This window comes from Bufo bufo, chromosome 2 (genome assembly GCF_905171765.1).
Source record: "Bufo bufo chromosome 2, aBufBuf1.1, whole genome shotgun sequence".
Classification (NCBI taxonomy): Eukaryota; Metazoa; Chordata; class Amphibia; order Anura; family Bufonidae; genus Bufo; species Bufo bufo.
In genome coordinates, this window is record NC_053390.1 from 265343125 (window position 1) to 265368496 (window position 25372).

The 25372-nt window shown below is 42.5% G+C and overlaps 1 protein-coding gene across 2 annotated transcripts in view; it reads left to right on the forward strand.

Moving 5' to 3' along the window:
- TTC28 (tetratricopeptide repeat domain 28) overlaps positions 1-25372 on the forward strand; it is a 639226-nt gene that overhangs the window by 438033 nt on the left and 175821 nt on the right. For both annotated transcript variants that reach the window (XM_040416538.1, XM_040416539.1), the window contains 3 exons: positions 2822-4163; positions 18156-18679; positions 21504-21613. In XM_040416538.1, coding sequence (XP_040272472.1) covers positions 2822-4163; positions 18156-18679; positions 21504-21613 — 1976 coding nt within the window. The remainder of the gene's footprint in view (positions 1-2821; positions 4164-18155; positions 18680-21503; positions 21614-25372) is intronic.

Consider the following 25372-nt stretch of genomic DNA (forward strand, 5'->3'; position numbering starts at 1 on the left):
ACAATACATGTAGAAATGAGTTTTAAAAACTCATCCATATGTACCAGAAAAAAAATCAGTATGTGGATTCTGTTGCGGAATCTGTGTGAATTCGTAGCAAGATCTGAGGTGGAATTTTCTGCCGTTTGTGAGCTCCTAAAGGCGCACACTGTGATTATATCATCCAAGTAAAAAGCCCAAGCGTGGCGATATTACATGGGTTTTATCATCCGTTCTATTAGCATCTGACGTGAAGTAATTTCCAAATTATGTACATGTATCCCCTAAATATATATATATATATATATATATATATATATTCTAATGTATAGATCAATACTACTGTATATATATATTTAGTTAAAGGGGTTCTTAATTACAGCATTTCAAGAGACATACAGCAGGGGCCAGGGAAAAATGTAAAAAACTGTACTCCCCTTTAGAATGTGCCCTTGGGCCTTGCTGCAACTCTGATGCCCACTGAGCCTATACTTGATGTCATATTCATCAATTCTGTGACTGCTGCTGCCAATCATTGGCCTCAGTGGTAACTTGTGCACAAAGGGCATGTCACTGCTGAGGTGAAATGGTTGGCTACAGCGGTCACGGATTTGATGAACAGTTCGTGGTCACTGCAGGTCCAGTGGGACCAGAGGCACTGACCAGTGGGACATTTTAAAGGTGAGGTAAGGCTTTTTATTTGTACTCTGCTGTCTGAACACTTTGATGAAACTGATGAAATTACCAAACCAGCAACAGCTTCCCAAGATTATATCTAGAAAATATTCATGAAATTCGGCAAAATATTGTGTAAGATTAATTAACATTGTATAATTAGTGTTTCCTCTTATCTATATTTCGTGGAAGGGTTTTAATTTATTTGTAATTAAATAGTTCCCAAGTGAGATGCTGGATTAACTGTAATCAGAGTGAAGATCAGTTCCTTTAAAGCATAAATTGGTATTCAAGTACAAAATCTGTTACATATTGACACTAAAACAATTTACGTGTGATAGCAGTATAGTGTACTGTCATAATTAGAATGTATTGTGAAATACCAATGTAAAGTATGTTCTACCGCCTGGATATTCTGCACAGTGTCACAATATGTGTAGGGCTTTGTCTTCAAGTGGCTTCATGTGTAGATTAAGAATAATGCCTTTTGGCCCAGTTTGCGTGAGGAACAGTTTACTACATATGTCTAATGTGCTAAGCAAGATGATGGAAAGACAGTATGTTCATGATCAGCGATGATCAGTGTGGGTTTGAGATGTTCTCAGCTTCATGGTTAGAAATCTGTTCTTAGGTTGCATTCACATGACCATAGCCATTTTGAGGTCCACAAATTTTCATGCTAAACCAGTGCTTCTCACTCATGAAGTGCCCCGGTGGACTGCAGATTTGAAAACCCCATGCTGCACTCATATAGAAGTTTTATATGAGTATGTTGCTTTTTCCTGCTGTACAGGTCTTTACCTGGCTACAGCAATCTCTGATTTAGGCCTCATTCACATGACATCAGTGACAAGATGGTCAGTGATTAGTCCGTGAAGATGTTCTTGAAGGATCCATGTTTGGTCCGCGTGTCCATTTTTTGCCCTCTGTGTGTCATCCATAGTCCACAGGCAATCCTCAGCTAAAAATTAATTTTAGGAACATTTCCTAGCAATGATCCATACAACACCAATGAAACATGGATGCTATCTGTGTTTTTTCATTAACCCATAGATCATAATGGCTGTGAGGGATACATGGACAAAAATAGGGCATGCGTCCGTTAAGTAATCACAGCCCCACGGACTATGGAAATTCACAGATGTGTGAATACACACCTTAAAATCAATGGGTACGTATGCTGTTCGTGGAGAACATGGATAGCACATGACTGTAATTCACTGATGTGTGCCTAAGGGCTTAGCCACCTACGTGAAGCCCATGTGTCACCATGCTCATGAGGCCCCAATAGGAAACTCTTGAGAAATCTTTAGCCTAATAACTTTTTTATTTTGTGAAGTTTTCAGTCCTCACAGTAAACTTAAGCTCCTTAACTAATCCAGCACCGAGATAGTAGTAGACTGCATACAGCAAGCATAGAACTTACAAGAAACCATTTTCACACTTATCTATCTAGCCAAGAGATGAGGAAGCAGCTAGTTCCCAACAGCGGTGACAGGGTAGAAAAATCCACCTAATTGGATTGTAATATTTGCCTAAGCCAGCTGAAAGGTTTTCTTATGGTTAGAGGTGGGTGTATAGTTTACCCATAGATGAACTCTGCTTTGCCGTCCAGAGTATTAGGAGTGGTTGTCATCTTTAACAGAAGTCCACAATTCACATTTCCGATTGACCCAAATATCACACAGCTGTTACCTATTTATAAAGCAGCATAATGCACATTAACACTGCATTGTAAGCTTCACGTTATTAAATAGCCATTTACTAAAACTGAAAGAGGACAATTACGGTAGCCATTCATCCAGTGCATTGTGATATTAATGGAACCCATTTGATAATCTGCTCCTTAGTCTTTCTTGCATATGAAGGCAGTAGTTCATATGAAGTAGTAGTTCCCACGTGACAGACAATACAGTGCAGGCATGGGGATGTTAAATAAATAAGAAGTGTGAATGTGATATATCTTTGGATTGAAAAAAAAAAAGGCTAAGCATCTAGATGAAGCCGACCGGAGTAAGACAAATGGTTCTTTCAGAATGTGTTTCCAGGGAGCCATAAAAGAATCATTTACACATTTTTCTTGCATATAAAAACTATGTCACAAATGATTTCTCTTGTAATTAAATATGCTAAGTTAATATCAATGTTTTGTTACTTTGCATTGCAGGAATAATTCATCAGATGAAAGGAGACTTTGAAACTGCACTGAAATTACATAAAACTCACCTTTCAATCGCCCAGGAATTAAATGATTATGCTGCCCAGGGTAGGGCATACGGCAACATGGGGAATGCTTACAATGCCCTGGTGATGTATGACCAAGCTGTCAAATATCATCGGCAAGAACTTCAGATATCAATGGAGGTCAACGACAGAGCTTCTCAAGCCTCCACTCATGGGAATCTAGCAGTGGCATATCAGGCTTTAGGTGCCCACGACAGAGCTTTGCAGCACTACCAAAACCATCTCAATATTGCTCGGGAGCTAAGAGATATTCAAAGTGAAGGTCGAGCTCTAGGAAATCTTGGCAACTTCCATTGTTCCCGGGGAGAGTACATGCAGGCTGTACCATTCTATGAACAGTACTTGAGACTATCGCCAGAGTTACAAGATATGGAGGGAGAAGGAAAGGTGTGCCACAACCTGGGTTATGCCCATTATTGCTTAGGGAATTACCAGGAAGCTGTAAAATACTATGAACAAGATCTCGCACTAGCAAAGGATCTTCATGACAAACTAAGCCAGGCCAAGGCATACTGCAACTTAGGCCTTGCCTTTAAGGCACTGACGAACTATAATAAAGCAGAGGAGTGCCAGAAATACCTTTTGTCTTTGGCACAGTCGTTGAATAATTCCCAGGCTAAGTTCCGAGCTCTTGGGAACCTAGGTGATATCTTTGTCGCTAAGAAAGATATAAATGGTGCAATAAAATTTTATGAACAGCAGTTAAGCTTGGCCCATCAAGTCAAAGATAGACGGCTGGAGGCTAGCGCCTATGCTGCTTTAGGCAGTGCTTACAGAATGATACAGAAATATGACAAGGCACTGGGATATCATACACAAGAACTTGAGGTCTTCCAAGAATTAAATGAGCTACCTGGAGAATGTAGAGCTCATGGTCACCTTGCTGCAGTGTATATGTCCCTAGAGAAGTATACTATGGCCTTCAAGTGCTATGAAGAACAACTTGAGCTTGGGCAAAAGCTAAAAGACCCTGCAATAGAAGCTCAGGTGTATGGGAATATGGGCATCACCAAGATGAATATGAATGTTATGGAGGAGGCCATCGGCTATTTTGAACAGCAGTTAGCAATGTTACAACAGTTAAGTGGAAATGACTCCATACTAGACAGAGGCCGTGGATATGGAAATTTGGGAGATTGTTATGATGCACTTGGAGATTACGAAGAAGCAATAAAATATTATGAAAAGTATTTATCTGTAGCCCAGAGCTTAAACCGCCTACAGGATCAATCCAAAGCATACAGGGGACTTGGAAATGGACACAGGTGAGTGAAGGTTTCTGTATGAACAGTTACAGTGCATTTTGAAAGTCTTCAGACGAGACAGAGGGGATATGATAGAAACTTTTAAATACATAAAGGGAATCAACAAGGTAAAAGAGGAGAGAACATTTAAAAGAAGAAAAACTGCTACAAGAGGACATAGTTTTAAATTAGAGGGGCAAAGGTTTAAAAGTAATATCAGGAAGTATTACTTTACTGAGAGAGTAGTGGATGCATGGAATAGCCTTCCTGCAGAAGTGGTAGCTGCAAATACAGTGAAGGAGTTTAACCACCTCCGGACCGCCTAACGCAGATTCGCGTTCCGGAGGTGGCAGCGCTGCGCACAGTCACGCATATACGCGTCATCTCGCGAGACGCGAGATTTCGCTCCAAGCCGGCCCGCGCATGCGCATCGCGGGCCGGCAAAAGTTAAAGAACAAGTTAGTCACCAGCCTGCCAGCAACGATCATTGGCTGGCAGGCTGGCGATTTTTAAAAAATCCAATCACAAGCCATATAACAGATCATATTAGTAAATATGATCTGTTATATGGCTTCTCTGCTCCTGTGCTGGTCCTTTTCGTCGGTTGGATCCAGCACAGGAGCAGACTGAACTGTGAGTAGCACCAACACTACACCTTAGCCCCAGATCACCCCCCTGCACCCCAATTAACCCTTTGATCACCCCTTTGATCGCCCCTGTCAATCACCAGTGAAAGGAAAAAAAGTGATCAGTGTAAACTGTCACTTTTTTTTTTTCACTAGTATTGGCTGTTAGGTTTTAGGGATAGTTTAGGCCCCTTGGTTAGGTAGTTAGCGTCAGTTAGCGCCCACCCCACCGCACCGCAGTCACTTTTATTCGCTGAATAGCGTATCGCTAATCAGCATTTGTACTTTTATAGTATCTGTAAGTGATCAAAACTGATCACGGTCAGATCTATAATAGTATTAGTGTCACCTTAGCTCGCCCTCCACCCAAAACGCAGTGTTTGCCCGATCAGGCCTGATCGGTCGCCCACACGTGCGTTCACCCACGCCCGCCCCACCGCAGTGACAAAAAATATATATTTTTTGATCACTGCACATTCATTTTACACGCACTGCGGCGATAAAAAAATCAGTTTTGATATTTTTTATCAACCGCAGCGGCCTCCGGTACTTCGCTAGCCTCCCCTTTGTAAGACAGGTTTGCTTTTTTTCTTGGGTAGTCTCAGGGAATACCCCTAAATTTAGTAGTCCAAAATGTCAAACAGGGGGTATTCTTCTGAAGAGGCCTACAGGATTCTGACCCAGTCGGATGAGGAGTGGGAACCCTCATCTGATGAATCTAGCGGGTCAGAATATGAACCTGTGGAAAGCAGTGGCTCTCTGACCCAAAGTTCGGACGAGGAGGTGGAGGTCCCTGGCAGCACCAGGCGTACCCGGCCCCATGTCGCTAGACCACAGGTTATGCAGGATCCGCTTCAAGAGCAGCAGAGTGGGGCTGTCGCTGCCGGATCACGTGGTGAGGCATACACCAGCAGCGCAGCCCTCCCTGGACCTAGTACCAGCACTGCCGTACAACATGGTGACGTGGCGAGCACCAGAAGGGCAGTTGAAGCTGGTACGGTGGCACGTGCACTAGTTACCCCGTCGCAGCCACCGCAAAGACAGGCCCGTAGAGCCCCTAGAATCCCTGAGGTGCTGGCAAACCCTGATTGGCAGTCACCAACTTCAGCCGCACCTGTAGTTCCCCCTTTCACCGCCCAGTCTGGAGTTCGGGTTGAGACGGCTCAAATCGGTTCGGCCCTGGGATTTTTTGAGCTGTTCTTGACTGCGGAGCTCTTGGACTTAGTCGTGGCAGAGACCAACCAGTATGCCACACAATTTATATCCGCCAACCCGGGAAGCTTTTATGCCCAGCCTTTCCGGTGGAAACCAGTCCAAGTTTCCGAAATTAAAATTTTTTTGGGCCTTCTCCTCAACATGGGCCTGACAAAAAAGCATGAATTGCGGTCATATTGGTCAACGCACCCGATTCATCACATGCCCATGTTCTCTGCTGCTATGTCCAGGGCACGATTTGAGGCCATCCTCCGTTTCCTGCATTTTAGCGACAACACCACCTCCCGTCCCAGAGGCCACCCAGCTTTTGACCGGCTCCACAAAATTCGGCCCCTCATAGACCATTTCAACCAGAAATTTGCAGGTTTGTATACCCCCGAGCAAAACATCTGCGTAGACGAGTCCCTAATACATTTTACCGGGCGCCTTGGCTTCAAACAGTACATCCCAAGCAAGCGTGCCCGGTATGGGGTCAAATTGTATAAGCTCTGTGAAAGGGCCACAGGCTATACCCACAAATTTCGTGTCTATGAGGGAAAAGATCAGACCCTGGAGCCGGTCGGTTGCCCTGACTACCTGGGGAGCAGTGGGAAGACAGTCTGGGACTTGGTGTCACCCTTATTCGGCAAGGGGTACCATCTTTATGTGGACAATTTTTACACAAGTGTGGCCCTCTTTAGGCATTTGTTTCTAGAACGGATTTGCGCCTGTGGCACCGCGCGAACTAGTCGCGTGGGCTTCCCCCAACGGCTTGTAACCACCCGTCTTGCAAGGGGGCAGAGGGCTGCCTTGTGTAACGAAGAACTGCTCGCGGTGAAATGGAGAGACAAGCGTGACGTTTACATGCTCTCCTCCATTCACGCAGACACGACAATCCAAATTGAGCGAGCAACCCGTGTCATTGAAAAGCCCCTCTGTGTCCACGACTATAATGCGCTCATGGGAGGGGTGGACTTCAATGACCAGATGTTGTCTCCGTATTTAGTTTCCCGCAGAACCAGACGCTGGTATAAGAAGGTGTCTGTATATTTAATTCAATTGGCGCTGTACAATAGTTTTGTTCTCTACAGTAAGGCTGGGAGAACACGATCTTTCCTCAAATTCCAGGAAGAGATCATCGAGAACCTCCTTTACCCAGGAGGTTCCGTGGCCCCATCCCCCAGTGTAGTTAGCCGTCTACACGAGCGACATTTCCCCAGTGTCGTTCCTGGTACCTCAACCCAACCGTCACCCCGAAAAAGATGTCGTGTCTGTAGCAGGAGTGGAATAAGGCGTGACACCCGCTATTTCTGTCCTGACTGTGCTGACCACCCTGCCCTATGCTATGGAGAGTGTTTCCGGAAGTACCACACACAGGTACACCTAGCATAGGGATTGCATCTCACAGGACAGGCACACAGGGCTATTAGGGCCCTTTTACTCTCAGCTGCTGCAAACCTCTCCTTTCACCTGGGATAAAGTGCATAACGTACTTCGCCACATCTTTGGGCGATTTGCGCTTTGCACATTGTCCCATGGGGAAGGAGAGGTTTGTTCTATAAAGGTAAAAAAAACTAAACAAAAAAAAAATTACCGGTAAGTAAAAAAGTTAAAAAAGTTTAAAAAAGTTAATATGTTCTGTTCTAAAGTTAATAAAGTTATTGCTTTGCGGCCTGGTTTTTTCTTTTTTGTTTTGTTTTTTTTACCTTCCAGGTGGACCAACCGATCGACCAGCTGCAGCACTGATGTGCATTCGGACAGAAGCATTGTGCTGCTGTCAGATTACACGCAAGTCGGTGTATGCGGCGCTGCAAGACGAGATTTCTCCTCTGCAGTAAAAGATATGTTTGCCGAGGCATATGAGCTGAGGAGGTGGCGGTGTTCATATACTTTGGCAAACACTTTGTATATATAAAAAAAAAAATCCCGGCAATGATTTATTCATCCACATCGATTGATGTGAATGGAGAAATCTGGTTTGCCAGGGCATACGAGCTGAAGTGGGTATGGATGTTGGGCGGAGCTCCTATGTCCTGGCAGACGCCTTTCCCCTCCTTTTTCTTTTTTTGGCAGAGATTTTTTCATCCACATTGATCGATGCGAATGAAGAAATCTGTGCCGTTCATTTTTTTCTTTCAGCCCAGAGGCTAAACGGAAAAAAAAAATCTCATTACCCGTATGCTCAATATAAGGAGAATAGCAGAAACTCCTAATGCTGGGCATACATGTAATGATTGCGGAGACCCTCAAATGCCAGGGCAGTACAAACACCCCACAAATAACACCATTTTGGAAAGAAGACACCCCAAGGTATTTGCTGAGGGGCATATTGAGTCCATGAAAGATTGAAATTTTTGTCCCAAGTTAGCGGAAAGGGAGACTTTGTGAGAACAAAATCCAAAAAATCAATTTCCGCTAACTTGTGCCAAAATTTTTTTTTTTCAATGAACTCGCCATGCCCCTCATTGAATACCTTGGGGTGTCTTCTTTCCAAAATGGGGTCACATGTGGGGTATTTATACTGCCCTGGCATTTTAGGGGCCCCAAAGCGTGAGAAGAAGTCTGGTATCCAAATGTCTAAAAATGCCCTCCTAAAAGGAATTTGGGCCCCTTTGCCCACCTAGGCTGCAAAAAAGTGTCACACATGTGGTATCTCCGTATTCAGCAGAAGTTGGGGAATATGTTTTGGGGTGTCATTTTACATATACCCATGCTGGGTGAGATAAATATCTTGGTCAAATGCCAACTTTGTATAAAAAAAATGGGAAAAGTTGTCTTTTGCCAAGATATTTCTCTCACCCAGCATGGGTATATGTAAAATGACACCCCAAAACACATTCCTTACCTTCTCCTGAGTACGGAGATACCAGATGTGTGACACTTTTTTGCAGCCTAGCTGGGCAAAGGGGCCCACATTCCAAAGAGCACCTTTCAGATTTCACAGGTCATTTACCTACTTACCAGACATTAGGGCCCCTGGAAAATGCCAGGGCAGTATAACTGCCCCACAAGTGACCCCATTTTGGAAAGAAGACACCCCAAGGTATTCCGTGAGGGGCATGGCAAGTTCCTAGAATTTTTTATTTTTTGTCACAAGTTAGTGGAAAATGATGTTTTTTTTTTTTTTTTTTTTTTTTTTTCATACAAAGTCTCCTATTCCACTAACTTGTGACAAAAAAAAAAAATTTCCATGAACTCACTATGCCCATCAGCGAATACCTTGGGGTCTCTTCTTTCCAAAATGGGGTCACTTGTGGGGTAGTTATACTGCCCTGGCATTCTAGGGGCCCAAATGTGTGGTAAGGAGTTTGAAATCAAATTCAGTAAAAAATGACCTGTGAAATCCAAAAGGTGCTCTTTGGAATATGGGTCCCTTTGCCCACCTAGGCTGCAAAAAAGTGTCACACATCTGGTATCTCCGTACTCAGGAGAAGGTGGGGAATGTGTTTTGGGGTGTCATTTTATATATACCCATGCTGGGTGAGAGAAATATCTTGGCAAAAGACAACTTTTCCCATTTTTTTATACAAAGTTGTCATTTGACCAAGATATTTATCTCACCCAGCATGGGTATATGTAAAAAGACACCCCAAAACACATTCCTCAACTTCTCCTGAGTACGGGGATACCAGATGTGTGACACTTTTTTGCAGCCTAGGTGGGCAAAGGGGCCCATATTCCAAAGAGCACCTTTCGGATTTCACTCGTCATTTTTTACTGAATTTGATTTCAAACTCCTTACCACACATTTGGGCCCCTAGAATGCCAGGGCAGTATAACTACCCCACAAGTGACCCCATTTTGGAAAGAAGAGACCCCAAGGTATTCGCTGATGGGCATAGTGAGTTCATGGAAGTTTTTATTTTTTGTCACAAGTTAGTGGAATATGAGACTTTGTATGAAAAAAAAAAAAAAAAAAAAAATCATCATTTTCCACTAACTTGTGACAAAAAATAAAAAATTCTAGGAACTCGCCATGCCCCTCACGGAATAGCTTGGGGTGTCTTCTTTCCAAAATGGGGTCACTTGTGGGGTAGTTATACTGCCCTGGCATTCTAGGGGCCCAAATGTGTGGTAAGGAGTTTGAAATCAAATTCTGTTAAAAATGACGAGTGAAATCCGAAAGGTGCTCTTTGGAATATGGGCCCCTTTGCCCACCTAGGCTGCAAAAAAGTGTCACACATCTGGTATCTCCGTACTCAGGAGAAGGTGGGGAATGTGTTTTGGGGTGTCATTTTACATATACCCATGCTGGGTGAGAGAAATATCTTGGCAAAAGACAACTTTTCCCATTTTTTTATACAAAGTTGTCATTTGACCAAGATATTTATCTCACTTAGCATGGGTATATGTAAAAAGACACCCCAAAACACATTCCTCAACTTCTCCTGAGTACGGGGATACCAGATGTGTGACACTTTTTTGCAGCCTAGGTGGGCAAAGGGGCCCATATTCCAAAGAGCACCTTTCGGATTTCACTCGTCATTTTTTACAGAATTTGATTTCAAACTCCTTACCACACATTTGGGCCCCTAGAATGCCAGGGCAGTATAACTACCCCACAAGTGACCCCATTTTGGAAAGAAGAGACCCCAAGGTATTCGCTGATGGGCATAGTGAGTTCATGGAAGTTTTTATTTTTTGTCACAAGTTAGTGGAATATGAGACTTTGTATGAAAAAAAAAAAAAAAAAAAAAAATCATCATTTTCCACTAACTTGTGACAAAAAATAAAAAATTCTAGGAACTCGCCATGCCCCTCACGGAATAGCTTGGGGTGTCTTCTTTCCAAAATGGGGTCACTTGTGGGGTAGTTATACTGCCCTGGCATTCTAGGGGCCCAAATGTGTGGTAAGGAGTTAGAAATCAAATTCTGTAAAAAATGATGAGTGAAATCCGAAAGGTGCTCTTTGGAATATGGGCCCCTTTGCCCACCTAGGCTGCAAAAAAGTGTCACACATCTGGTATCTCCGTACTCAGGAGAAGGTGGGGAATGTGTTTTGGGGTGTCATTTTATATATACCCATGCTGGGTGAGAGAAATATCTTGGCAAAAGACAACGTTTCCCATTTTTTTATACAAAGTTGTCATTTGACCAAGATATTTATCTCACCCAGCATGGGTATATGTAAAAAGACACCCCAAAACACATTCCTCAACTTCTCCTGAGTACGGGGATACCAGATGTGTGACACTTTTTTGCAGCCTAGGTGGGCAAAGGGGCCCATATTCCAAAGAGCACCTTTCGGATTTCACTCGTCATTTTTTACTGAATTTGATTTCAAACTCTTTACCACACATTTGGGCCCCTAGAATGCCAGGGCAGTATAACTACCCCACAAGTGACCCCATTTTGGAAAGAAGAGACCCCAAGGTATTCGCTGATGGGCATAGTGAGTTCATAGAACTTTTTATTTTTTGTCACAAGTTAGTGGAATATGAGACTTTGTAAGAAAAAAGAAAAAAAAAAAAAAAATCATCATTTTCCGCTAACTTGTGACAAAAAATAAAAAGTTCTATGAACTCACTATGCCCATCAGCGAATACCTTAGGGTGTGTACTTTCAGAAATGGGGTCATTTGTGGGGTGTTTGTACTGTCTGGCCATTGTAGAACCTCAGGAAACATGACAGGTGCTCAGAAAGTCAGAGCTGCTTCAAAAAGCGGAAATTCACATTTTTGTACCATAGTTTGTAAACGCTATAACTTTTACCCAAACCATTTTTTTTTTACCCAAACATTTTTTTTTTATCAAAGACATGTAGAACTATAAATTTAGAGCAAAATTTCTATATGGATGTCGTTTTTTTTGCAAAATTTTACAACTGAAAGTGAAAAATGTCATTTTTTTGCAAAAAAATCGTTAAATTTCGATTAATAACAAAAAAAGTAAAAATGTCAGCAGCAATGAAATACCACCAAATGAAAGCTCTATCAGTGAGAAGAAAAGGAGGTAAAATTCATTTGGGTGGTAAGTTGCATGACCGAGCAATAAATGGTGAAAGTAGTGTAGGTCAGAAGTGTAAAAAGTGGCCTGGTCTTTCAGGGTGTTTAAGCACTGGGGGCTGAGGTGGTTAAGCATGCATGGGATAGGCATAAGGCCATCCTTCATATAAGATAGGGCCAGGGGCTATCCATAGTATTCAGTATATTGGGCAGACTAGATGGGCCAAATGGTTCTTATCTGCCGACACGTTCTATGTTTCAGATCCTTTCACTTCTTTCGCCTTTTTGTTATGTTGGGGCCTCGAGCTGAAATAAAAGAAAAATCTAGTTTTTCCCCATCATTCTGCACTCAATACCTTATAATGAGAAAGTGAAAACAGAATTTAAATTTTTTTTGCAAATTTATTATAAAATGAGAAACTACAATTTGGCATGGATGTAAGTAGTCAGATCCTTTACTCAGTACTTAGTTGAAGCACCTTGGCAGCACCTTTGGCAGCGATTACAGTCTCCAGTGTTCACGGCAGAGGTGTAAATAGAAATCATTGAGCTCCATAGCAAGAATCTGAATTGGGCCCCCATGCCCCATTTACAGCCCCTCCCACTACCCTTTACTAGCCCGTCCCCCTGCTCCATGAACTGTGCTTGCTACTGCATGTAGACTGGGATTTAAAAAAAGCCCCGACACACAAACCCCACCAGCCCACATATGATATTGCATAAAAATAATGGTGCGCAATGCACACTGCTGAGGTAATTTTGCTTTACTTGGTCAGGCCCCTATGTAAACCATGAATACATGAAAGGAAATAAAAATGTGTCGTGACATGGTCAGGGACATACTTTCCCCTCCTCAACAGCAACACGTACCAAAATAAAGCTCCTCAAATACCTTCACATCAGCATCTGATACCAGCGTGGCCAAAATACATCCCCAACTTCGCTATTTAAATGCATTGTCCCCGTCTAAATGTCTCACCGCTGTTTGGGATTTGCATTACAGGAGCAGTGAGGCTGGAGTTGGAGGGAGAGAGCCATCAGGTAGAAGGTAGAATGAAATAGGGAAAAGGGAGTGTGACGTTACAGGTCCCATGTTGCGGATGGCTACATGGTAAGAGGTATAATAGATGCAATGTTTTCAGATATATAGTATATACAGTAGTGTACTGATATGTGATGTACAAATTACACCTCTTACCTCACTTATTAGTACACTGCTATATATGATATATCTCTGTATACACTGCATATGTTATACCTCATACCTCACATATCAGCAAGCTGCTGGATATACTATATATCTGTTCCCACTGCATCTATTATACAATATAATATATGCAGTGTGTACATGTATATACAGCAGTGTACTGATGTGAGAGGTACAGTGTATTATAGATGCAGATTGGTGGTATGCTGTAGTAATGGTTGATCTTCTAAAAGTTTCCTCCATGTGCACACAGTATCTTTGTAGCTCAGCCAGAGTGACTACCTTGGTCACCTCTCTTACCAAGGACCTTATCCCCCAATTACTTAGTTTGTTGGGGTAGCCAGCTCTAGGAAGAGTCCTTATTGTTAAATATTTCTTCCATTTAAGAATTATAGAGGCCACTGTTTTTTGTACTCAGTTCCATACCTCCACACAATCCTGTCTCTGACCTCCACAGGAAGTTCTTTTCTCCTCATAGCTTGGTTTATGCTCTGATGTGCAATATCAGCTGTGAGACCTTATATAGACAGGTGACTATCTTTTCAAATTATGTCCAATCAACTGAATTTACCACAGGTGGGGTCCAATGAAGGGGTAGAAACACCTCAAAGAACATGAGAAGCAGGAAGTCCTCAGAGCTAAATTTCAATAGTCAAAGCAAATGGTCTAAATAATTATGTTTATGTGAAATTTTAGTTTTTCCTTTTTAATTAATTTGCACAAAAATTCTAACATTTTGTTTTCACTTTGTCATTATAGGGTATTCAGTGCACATTGATGGGGGAAAGCGTATTTTTTTTTAGTACAAGGTTGCAGCATAACAAATTGTGAAAAAAGTGAAAGGGTCCGAAGACTTTTCCAAATTCACTGTATAAATGAGTAAATTGTTCAAAGTTGAATTTGGGTTTGATTTGGCAGAATCGGTCAACCAATTCCATTTGGGTCTGAATCAATTCTGCCTTAACCGATAGTGCACCAAGTTGCCTGAAAATTTGTGTATGCTACTCTGAGGTTTTCTATCTCTTTCTCTCTCTCTCCAAAATCACTCAAATCAAATCACCAAGAATTTTGATTCACCTAAAATTTTTACAAAATTCAGCTTGACTCACTCATTTCTAGTTGTATATAGTTCAGGAGTAGACAATATCCAGTATCATGCACAACTGAAGGGCATATTATGTCCAGTATTATGTACATGGACTCCTCTAAGCATTACTGATGCTTTTGCTCATGTACGGCTTCATGCATCTAAAGAGGTTCGTGGGACCTTACTGTGCTTTTCTGCATCTCCATATGTTGCTGATTTAATGATTACAGAGCTATTATTTCCTAGAAGCATACTTGATCACCACTCCTTTCATGCAGCGTGACACCATTTTGGCCATTATAAGTAATGGGAGCCCGACCATTAGATACTAATCACCTATACTTTAGGTAGGTGAAAATTTTGACTCTAGGGGCAACCGGATTAACCTCCTAACAGTCACATTAAAATTGGAAAAACCCTCCTGAAAAAGTCACTTTTTTATTGTAGATTTTTAATATACAAAAATCACAGCAAAAAATTCACCAAAATGATACGCAACTGACAATACTAGCTAATTCCTTATGCCGATGTTAAAAGCTGAGAACTTTGCCAATATCTTCCAGTCAGGAACATATCGGAGCCCCTCATGCACCACGTCACGGTGTCTCAGCACGCATGGGGTCCGACCACTCAACTGCCCGTGGTGTGTGAACAGGGTCTGAATCAGTGCTAGAAACCAACTCACACACAACAGACCATGTGATACAGAAGCTACCAGGTGCAAAAGAACGTTACCAACAAAATTAAGTGGCACATTCCATACACATAAAGATAAAAAACTCACTGGCCTAAACAGGTGAAAATGTTCTTGTGATGCATGCGGTCCACCCCGACATCCTCCATTGTACGCATTTTTTGCTGGGGATTGCCGTTGTCTGCGGACCGCATGCAGAGGAATTGCTCACCCGGTTATAGACACGCTACAGTGTCTGGGTTTGGAGCATTTTCACCCGTTTAGACCACTTTTTTTAGTGAGTTTTTCGATTTTTAATATGTGTCTGCAGTAAATCTTGTTGGTGCACAACTCAGGGGACACAATTGCTTTTTAACCCCTTAGTGACATAGTTAATTTTATCCTTAAGGACCAATAATATTTTCCCCCTTTGTGTTCCAGCAGTCATAACTTTTTAATTGTTTCTTCAATTTTTTTTTTATTTTGCAGGATTAGTTGTAGTTCTTTTACGAACCATTTTGGGGTATATATACAGTGGGATGCGAAAGTTTGGGCAACCTTGTTAATCGTCATGATTTTCCTGTATAAATCGTTGGTTGTTCCGATAAAAAATGTCAGTTAAATATATCATATAGGAGACACACACAGTGATATTTGAGAAGTGAAATGAAGTTTATTAGATTTACAGAAAGTGTGCTATAATTGTTTAAACAAAATTAGGCAGGTGCATAAATTTGGGCACCACAAAAAAGAAATGAAATCAATATTTAGTAGATCCTCCTTTTGCAGAAATGACAGCCTCTAAACGCTTCCTGTAGGTTCCAATGAGAGTCTGGATTCTGGTTGAAGGTATTTTGGACCATTCCTCTTTACCAAACCTCTTTAGCTCATTCAGGTTTGATGGCTTCCGAGCATGGACAGCTCTCTTTAAGTCACACCACAGATTTTCAATTATATTCAGGTCTGGGGACTGAGATGGCCATTCCAGAACGTTGTACTTGTTCCTCTGCATAAATGCCTTAGTGGATTTTGAGCAGTGTTTAGGGTCGTTGTCTTGTTGAAAGATCCAGCCCCGGCGCAGCTTCAGCTTTGTCACTGATTCCTGGACATTGGTCTCCAGAATCTGCTGATACTGAGTGGAATCCATGCGTCCCTCAACTTTGACAAGATTCCCAGTCCCTGCACTGGCCACACAGCCCCACAGCATGATGGAACCACCACCATATTTTACTGTAGGTAGCAGGTGTTTTTCTTGGAGTGCTGTGTTCTTTTTCCTCCATGCATAACGCCCCTTGTTATGGCCAAATAACTAAATTTTAGTTTCATCAGTCCACAGCACCTTATTCCAAAATGAAGCTGGCTTGTCCAAATGTGCTTTAGCCCACCTCAAGCGGCACTTTCTGTGCTGTGGGCGGAGAAAAGGCTTCCTCTACATCACTCTCGTATACAGCATCTCCTTGTGTAAAGTGCGCCGAATGGTTGAACGATGCCCAGTGACTCCATCTGCAGCAAGATGATGTTGTAGGTCTTTGGTGCTGGTCTGTGGGTTGACTCTGACTGTTCTCACCATTCGTCGCTTCTGTCTATCCGAGATTTTTCTTGGTCTGCCACTTCGAGCCTTAACTTGAACTGAGCCTGTGGTCTTCCATTTCCTCAATATGTTCCTAACTGTGGAAACAGACAGCTGAAATCTCTGAGACAGCTTTCTGTATCCTTCCCCTAAACCATGATGGTGAACAATCTTTGTCTTCAGGTCATTTGAGAGTTGTTTTGAGACCCCCATGTTGCTACTCTTCAGAGAAAATTAAAAGAGGAGGGAAACTTACAATTGACCCCCTTAAATACTCTTTCTCATAATTGGATTCACCTGTGTATGTAGGTCAGGGGTCACGGAGCTTACCAAGCCAATTTGAGTTCCAATAATTAGCTCTAAAGGTTTTGGAATCAATAAAATGACAACAGTGCCCAAATTTATGCACCTGCCTAATTTTGTTTAAACAATTATAGCACACTTTCTGTAAATCCAATAAACTTCATTTCACTTCTCAAATATCACTGTGTGTGTCTCCTATATGATATATTTAACTGACATTTTTTATCGTAACAACCAACGATTTATACAGGAAAATCATGATGATTAACAAGGTTGCCCAAACTTTCGCATCCCACTGTACTGTAGTGTATTAAATAACTTTTATTATTTTATTTTTAGGGGAAAGATGAAAGAAACAGCAATTTTAACATTATGTTCACTGTGTGGTAATAATAACATAATTTTATTATGTGGGTCCATACAATGATAACGCCACATTTCTATATATTTTTTACAATTTTTCCTTTCCTCCATCAGCCTGTCAGTTTTGCAACTGCTCCCCCTCCTCCTCCAGACTGAAGGGGGAAGGGGGCTGCTTTAGCTGGTCATATCTCTGGTTTGGTACCAGCTAGAGATATGTACTTTGTATTGTTTGACATTCCAAGCTTTTAGAAAATACCTGACAGCACTATCGTCACTACATGGGAAGATATCACTGTTAGTAATGGGAATGCAGTGAATGCAGCATAAAGTGAAAGTAAAAGCAGGTTTTACCCATGATTATTCCCGACTCGATTTCTACCAGTGATATCTCCTGCTTATTTTGGGCTAATGCTTTCATTTTGTCACCAATCAGGAGATATCAGCAGCTAAAGCAGCCCCCCTGCTCGAGCGCAGCACGGGCAGAACAGTTAGGTACTTTTCCCACAGCCCGAGCTGAACTCTAGCAAAACAGTTAGGTAGTTAAACAGTAATTGACCTTTATGTAAAGGAGTTTCCCCATCTGACAACATGATGATATGCCACCACTCTCTGATTGTGGGGACTTCTGGGACCCCCACTGATCATGAGAATGAAAGGGACATAGGGCTGGTCTAGCACTGCGCCCATTGTTTGAATATTTCTGATACGGCAGTGGGCCTGGTCTCCTGGCTGTGCTGGCAAATGCATCTGGGCCTATTCACTTCAAATAGTGAAGGATTCCCAGAATTGGTGGGGGTCCGAGAGGTCTGTCTCTCAAAAGTCATAAAGTGTTGGCATATCCTAGCGATACGCCATCCCTTTGTGAAGTAGCAATACCCCTTTAACTGCTTGTTTGAATGTCACAGAACTATAGTAGAGGGCATAAGTGTACAGTACGTAGAAACTTGAAAGTAAAGTGTTTCATTTCATAGGGGCGTGACATAAGCTCGTGTTGTCTCGTGGTGAAGTCTTAAGTACACTTTATTCCCATTTTGCATTTACTCTAGGTCCATGGGGAATTTACAGCAGTCACTTGTTTGCTTTGAAAAGAGGCTTGTGGTCGCTCATGAACTTGGGGAAACATCAAACAAAGCCCAGGCATATGGCGAACTGGGTAATTTGCACAGTCAGCTAGGAAATTATGAGCAAGCAATATCCTGTCTAGAACGCCAATTAAATATTGCCAGAGAAATGAAAGACCAGATACTGGAGAGTGATGCGGCCTGCGGTCTGGGTGGAGTGTATCAGCAGATGGGAGAATTTGACACAGCATTACAGTACCATCAGCTGGACTTACAGATAGCAGAAGAAACCAACAATCCATCATGCCAAGCTCGGGCTTATGGAAACCTGGGACTAACCTATGAATCTCTGGGGAACTTTGAGAGAGCCGTGGTTTATCAGGAGCAGCACCTGAGCATTGCAGCAGAAATGAATGACCTGGTAGCAAAGACATTAGCTTACAGCAGTTTAGGAAGGACTCACCATGCATTACAGAACTACTCGCAAGCCGTAATGTACTTACAAGAAGGTAAGTCAGAATGTTCACCACCTTATTGTGCTATATACATATTTTAATCCCACAGCCGATATGATATTCAGAAAATGGCAGTGGTCTTGAAAGAAAAATATAAGTCTTTAGAGATGGATATTTTCTTTCATTTTGGCTGCTTAGTAGCTTGTTACAGTAGTAGTGTTGAGCGAACTTGTGTTTTAAGTTCGGCGTCTAAAGTTCGAGTTATCGAAGTATCCCGTTATGGATTCTGCTACCATGGACCATAATGGAATTTAGAATCCATAATGGGATACTTCGATAAAACACAAGTTCGCTCAACACTATACAGTAGCTCTTCACCAGCGCACAGGAGTGTGAGGCAGCCGGACACCATCCTCCTGTCTCATCATAAGGTCTAACTGCTGCTCTGTACTTCCTCTATGCTTTAGGCCTAGTTCACACGAACGTGTGTGATCCGTGGCCGTGTGCATTCCACATTCTAATGCATTCTGAATAGTTTGCTGCGCTGCTATCTGCGACTTCTCCCCGCTCACTCCAGGTCTAAAATTGTGGGAGTGGCGTGGGCTGGGAATGGTTCAGGCCGGCAGGCCCGTCTCATTTACCATTTTCTACGCCTGTTTTAGGCATAGAAAATGGTCTAAATGAAAGCCAGATCAGAAGCCATCTGACATTTAGAACTGGCACTGGGTACGCTGAAGTTATGGAGAGGCCTGCGCCTCTTCATAACTTTGGTGGATCCACCGCCAGTTTAGGGCTTTATTAAGACCGGTGTAGCGTTACATTACCCTACCTCGTGAGATTTCCCTACCTCCTGACTTCCTGTCACATCGGAGATGACGTATGGAGGCGTGCCTTAGTTTTTACTATCTGCGCATGCGCAAAAGGCCAGTCTAGGGAAAATCTCTGCCGTGCCAATTTCAGCAGCACACCGGGACACTGCTCATGAGTCGGGGAGCCGAGGTAGGGAAATATTACGGCCCAGTGCGCAAGCGCGGTTGGCCTTTTGCGCATGCGCAGATAATAAAAACTAAGGCACGCCTCAATACGTCATCTCCGATGCGACAGGAAGTCAGGAGGTAGGGAAATCTCACGAGGTAGGGTAATGTAACGCTACACCGGCGTCTAAAATAAATGTGCCCCATAGTGTCTTTTTGCGATCATGTAAGTTTTCCAATATATATGGTGCTATTAGAAATACCTGCTGTTTTTATTTTCTTAGGCTACTTTCACACTCACGTTTTGGTTTCCGTTTGTGAGATCCGTTCAGGGCTCTCACAAGCGGTCCAAAACGGATCAGTTTGTATTCTAATGCATTCTGAATGGAAAAGGATCCGCTCAGAATGTATCAGTTAGCCTCCGTTCCGTCTCCATTCCGCTTTGGAGACGGACACCAAAACGCTGCGTCCGTCTGATGAAACTGAGCCAAACAGATCCGTCCTGGCACACTATGTAAGCCAATGGGGACGGATCCGTTTTCTCTGACACAATCTAGCACAATAGAAAACGGATCCGTACCCTATTGACTTTCAATGGTGTTCAAGACGGATACATCTTGGCTATGTTAAAGGGAACCTGTCACCAGTTTTATGGTGTCCTAACTAAGGGCAACATAAATAAGTGATTGATTCCCTTAGCACAATGCTGGGTCACTTTCTTTAATTGACCCAGTCAATCTGCCAACATCTTGTATTGAAAAGCTCCAGCTGATAATGATGAGTCATGAATATTCATGAGCTCCTGACTCTCCCCGCCCACCTGCTGCTGAATGACAGTTTGTTTCCATATGAACCAGCAGCAGGTGGGCGGGGAGTGGCTATAGCTCTGAATTAAATATACGCTGGACTCAATGACATCACGCCGGACTCCAATCAGCTCATTAGCATGCGGCATGCAGCATCTTTGTGTGTATATTATGAGGTAACCATCTGTCACACCAGTAAGTGAATACATCTAAGGTACTTTTTAGTAGTTAATGATTGTATATAATTAGTTACATTATAATCAAATATCCACATGACAGGTTCCCTTTAAAGATAATACAAACGGATCGGCACAAAACGCGAGTGTGAAAGTAGCCTTACTTAGGTATGCCCCTGCTTATGCCTATGGTCCAGCAGACACATAGAAAAGAAAGCCCTTTATATTTCATTCTTAAGGGAATGTGTCACTAGAAAATTACCTATTTTTAATTCACATTTTTATATCAAACATATATTTTTTCATTTTCAGTGTTTTGTTTTTTTTTCATTTTCCATATCTGTATTTATATTTTATAAAATATAGGAATTCTTGACATATTATTAGACCTATTGACCAGTTTTAAAACTGCATGATTTTAGGATTTTTATTTAAATATATATAATGACATGGAAAAAAAATCATTAAAAATTGAAAAATAAAAAAAAAATTGAAAATAAAAACTTAATAGGCCATTTTTGATGACACATTCCCTTTAAATTGTTCTACTATGTCAGTTAAATGTTGAAATACAAGATCATAATGTTTCATAAACAAAAGTGTTTTTTTGTTTGTGCTTTTTCTTTTCTTTTTTTTATCTGTAAAAGTGACATATGCAATTGCATCAAACCACTGACATGACACTGACGAGGCCTGACACCGAATAATTGGGGAGTAACACTCTTGCTTGTATACGGCTTAACAAATATGTATTTGGAATAGGAACATGGAATGACCATTTTATGTGAAGGCCTCCAGGGTAAACAGGAAAACTTGGCTCAGAGTTAGAAAGATGATCCTTTTATTAACCATCTCTAATGTGTCAATGAGGGATCGGTCATGTGTGCATTCGCTTACATTCTGCTTGTTTGTCTTCACAAAGGCTTGAGGTTAGCAGAACAGCTGGCCCGCAGAGAGGATGAAGCAAAAATTAGACATCGCCTTGGACTTTCGCTTTGGGCGAGTGGGAACTTGGAAGAAGCTCAACACCAGGTCAGCGCTTGTATCAGGCATGGGATGAGGAATATGGATATGATTTCATTGTGTGGTTTAGACACATGCTTGAGAGAAAACATCATTCCATGGAACAAAACTCAAACAATAGTAACCTGCGTCTTCCTCTACTTATACAGGGTGGTCCACGAAAAAGTACCCCGCCTCCAATATCTCTAAATCAAAGTGCCTAATAGTAAATCTGTCCTAGTTGTCCATTGCAACCAATCAGAGCTCAGCTTTAATTTTTTCAGAGCCCTGTAGGAACTGAATGTTGAGCTCTAAATGGTTGCTATGGGCAACTAAGACTGATTTATTATTCAGTTTGATAAAAGTGGCCTATTGTGTCAGAAAGATGATGTTCTCCCTGGAACAGCGAATAGCGATTGTAGAAGGCTATGTGCGAAGCAGATCGATTAAGGAAACGCAAGATGCTTTCGCCGACAAGTACCCAGGAGCTAAACCACTAGCAAAACGTTGTATTCAGAGTCTGGTTAGGAAATGGCATCAAACTGGCTCTGTTGCAAACATGAGTAGACCGAGGCCTCCATCGATTAGGACGGCTGAAGTGGTGCATGAAATTCACCAATGGATTGCAAGTAGCCCCCAAAATCAACTCGAAGACTGTCTCAGCAGGTTGGTGTACCATGAACGACATGTCAGCGAGTACTGAAATCTCTGAACCTGAAACCGAATAAGGTGTGTGCAGGAACTGAAAGAGTCTGACAAAGCTAAATACCCAAATTACTGTGCATGGTGCTGACTACCATTGCTGACAGACATGTGGACCCATTGCTGCACTCATGATGGTGGAAGCTTGGTTTCATTTATCAGGTCACACAAATTCCCAGACTACGAGGTACGGGTCTGCTGAAAATCCCCATTTGACTCACGAAACAGCACTTCACAACCAGAAAATTGGCGTTTGGTGCGCAGTGTCAGGAACACAAATAGTGGGCCTAATTTTCTTCAAACCAACTGTGAATACCGCAATTTACCTGGACATCTCTGAACAGTTTTACAGCCAACTAAGGCCGGTTTCACACTTGCGTTGTTGTTTTCCGGTATTGAGATCGGTTTAGTCCTCATGTATTCTGAATAGAAAGAGATCTGTTCAGGATGCCTTCCGTCCTGTCAGCATTCTGTTTTGTGACCGGACACAAAACCACTACAAGGTGCGGTTTTGTGGCCAGTCTTTGAAACGGATCAAACTGGACCCGTCACTAAAAACAAGTCAACGGTGATCCTAAAAAAATGGATCCGTCACCTATTGACTGTCAATGTATTTGTTGATGGATATGGTTTGTTCCTTTTTGATTTCACACACCCGCATCCTAACAGAACGGATGCACCCTGATGTGCAAAATCAAAATGGATCCGTTTAATTCCGGTTTTGAGATCCTCTGCCGGGTCTCAATACCGGAATTAACAACACAAGTGTGAAACAGGCCTAACACCAGAAGAAAAAAAGGTCCTGCTTTTCCCAACAAGATGGGGCAACATGCCACACCTCACAGAACTCACTGGCGCAGGTTCATGAACTGTTTAGGGAGGAGCGAACTGTGAGCAAGGAGTTATGACCACCACATTCCCCAGACTCGTCCACATGCGATTTTAATCTGTTGGGAAATTTAAACCAGGAAGTGTCCGCTAACAATCCACACCCCTTGGATGAACACGAGGAAAACCTCACAAACACTATCCGCAGCATCGCTGCTGAGGAGCTGCAAACCGTATCAGCCAACATTATCCGACATGCCCAAAGATGCGTAGATGTGAACGGGGACCACTTTCAGCATCTTTTGTGACTTGTGGGTAATTTAAAAAAAACTATCCGGGCTACTTTTTCATAGGCCACCCTGTAGTATTCTAAACTATTCAACCGATAGACCTGCCATATCTGAGACCCCTGGCAGTTTGAGTAAAGCCCATGGCCATTTACTACAATGTCCTGCTCCACAAGATAGGTCATCAGCATCTGATCAGTGGAGGTCCAACTCCTGGCACCCCTGACAGTCAGCACTATGAAGAGACCGAGACCTAGGTCATTGATGTCACATTTGTTGGTCACATGGCATAGACGCAGTTCAGTCCCATTCGAGTGGATGAGGCTGAGCTGCAGTACCAAGCACATCCGCTATACAATGTATGGCGCTTTGCTTTTTAAGCTCACCAGACCGCCGCAGCCTTTTCATACAGCTGATTGGTGAACGAGCAAACGCTTGTTCATCGGGCAATCCCAATCTTTCAACAGGTTTAAAAATAAACCTGTTGAAAGGCAGATCGGCTATCTAATCATGATGTGCTGGCAATCAATGATTCAGTATGGCGATGAGCGATGGCTTAATGATTGCTTCTCCCCATACAGTTGAGGAGATCGCTACATGTAATAGCAGCAGTCTTATTGCCAGGAAAGAACACTTCTGTCTAGATAATCGCTGCTTAATCTGCAGGTCTAATACAACCTTAGGCTACTTTCACACCTGCGTTAGGTGTGGATCCGTCTGGTATCTGTACAGACGGATCCTCACCTATAATGAAAACGCTTGTATCCGTTTGCATTACCATGAACAAAAAAACAATATATTTTTTTTGTTTTTTTGTTCATGATAATGCAAACGGATCCATTTTGACTTACACTGAAAGACAATGGGAGGCGGATCCGTTTTCAATTGCACCATATTGTGTCAGTGAAAATGGATCCGTCCCCATTGACTTACATTGTAAGTCAGGACGGATCCGTTTGGCTCAGTTTCGTCAGACGGACACAAACGCTGCAAGCAGCGTTTTGGTGTCCGCCTCTAGAGCGGAATGGAGGCTGAACGGAGGCAAACTGATGCATTCTGAACGGATCCTTATCCATTCAGAATGCATTGGGGCTAAACTGATCCGTTTTGGGCCGCTTGTGAGAACCCTGAAATGGATCTCACAAGCGGACCCAGAAACGCCAGTGTGAAAGTAGCCTTAACTGTCAGGCGAAAGCTCATTCAGCTCACTGCTATCTCTCCTGATCCTCCCATACATATGCAAAGCTGACACCAGACAACTCTGGCAGCAGGTTATCTCTCCAAGAACAAAAGGATTGGGCAGTTGAAATACAACATGCCCGATCCTAGTCTCTCCCAAAACAATCCAGTCCAGATGAGTGGAAATGATTTTCAGCTGAGGAATTGTTTGAAAAAAATTTGCTGTGTTTGAATTCACGTTAAAGTGGGTGTCTGGTTTCATGATATTGATGTATCTTCAGGATAGGTCACTAATTTCAGATCTGTGGAGATCCAATTCCTGGCACCCCCTCAGATCAGCTGTTTGAAGGCTGTGGAATGGAGATAAATGCTGAAGGGGATGCAGCACTCACACTAGCGCTGCGGCCACATCAAACAGCTGATTGGGGTGCTGGGAGATGGACCACCACCAATATCATGAAACCGGACAACCCTTTTAAAGCAACGAGTATTTATGTACACAGTAGAAGCACAGTATTGTGCAGAGGTGTCCGTACCTAGATGCACCAATTTTACATTTCCGAAAAAATGTATATATGTTTTTTTAATGACAGACATGTAAATCCATGTCTCCATGTGTACATGCCTGTAGTAAACGTTGGAATCCATAGAAGGAAGCGCATTAGTGTCATACACATACTTGTGCACTTTATGAAGCCAGATAAAACAAAACCTTACCCAAATAGTGGAATAATTGCCATAATAAATCATTACTGCGGCCTCCAAACTAAACACTAAGCACATCTGAGTCCGG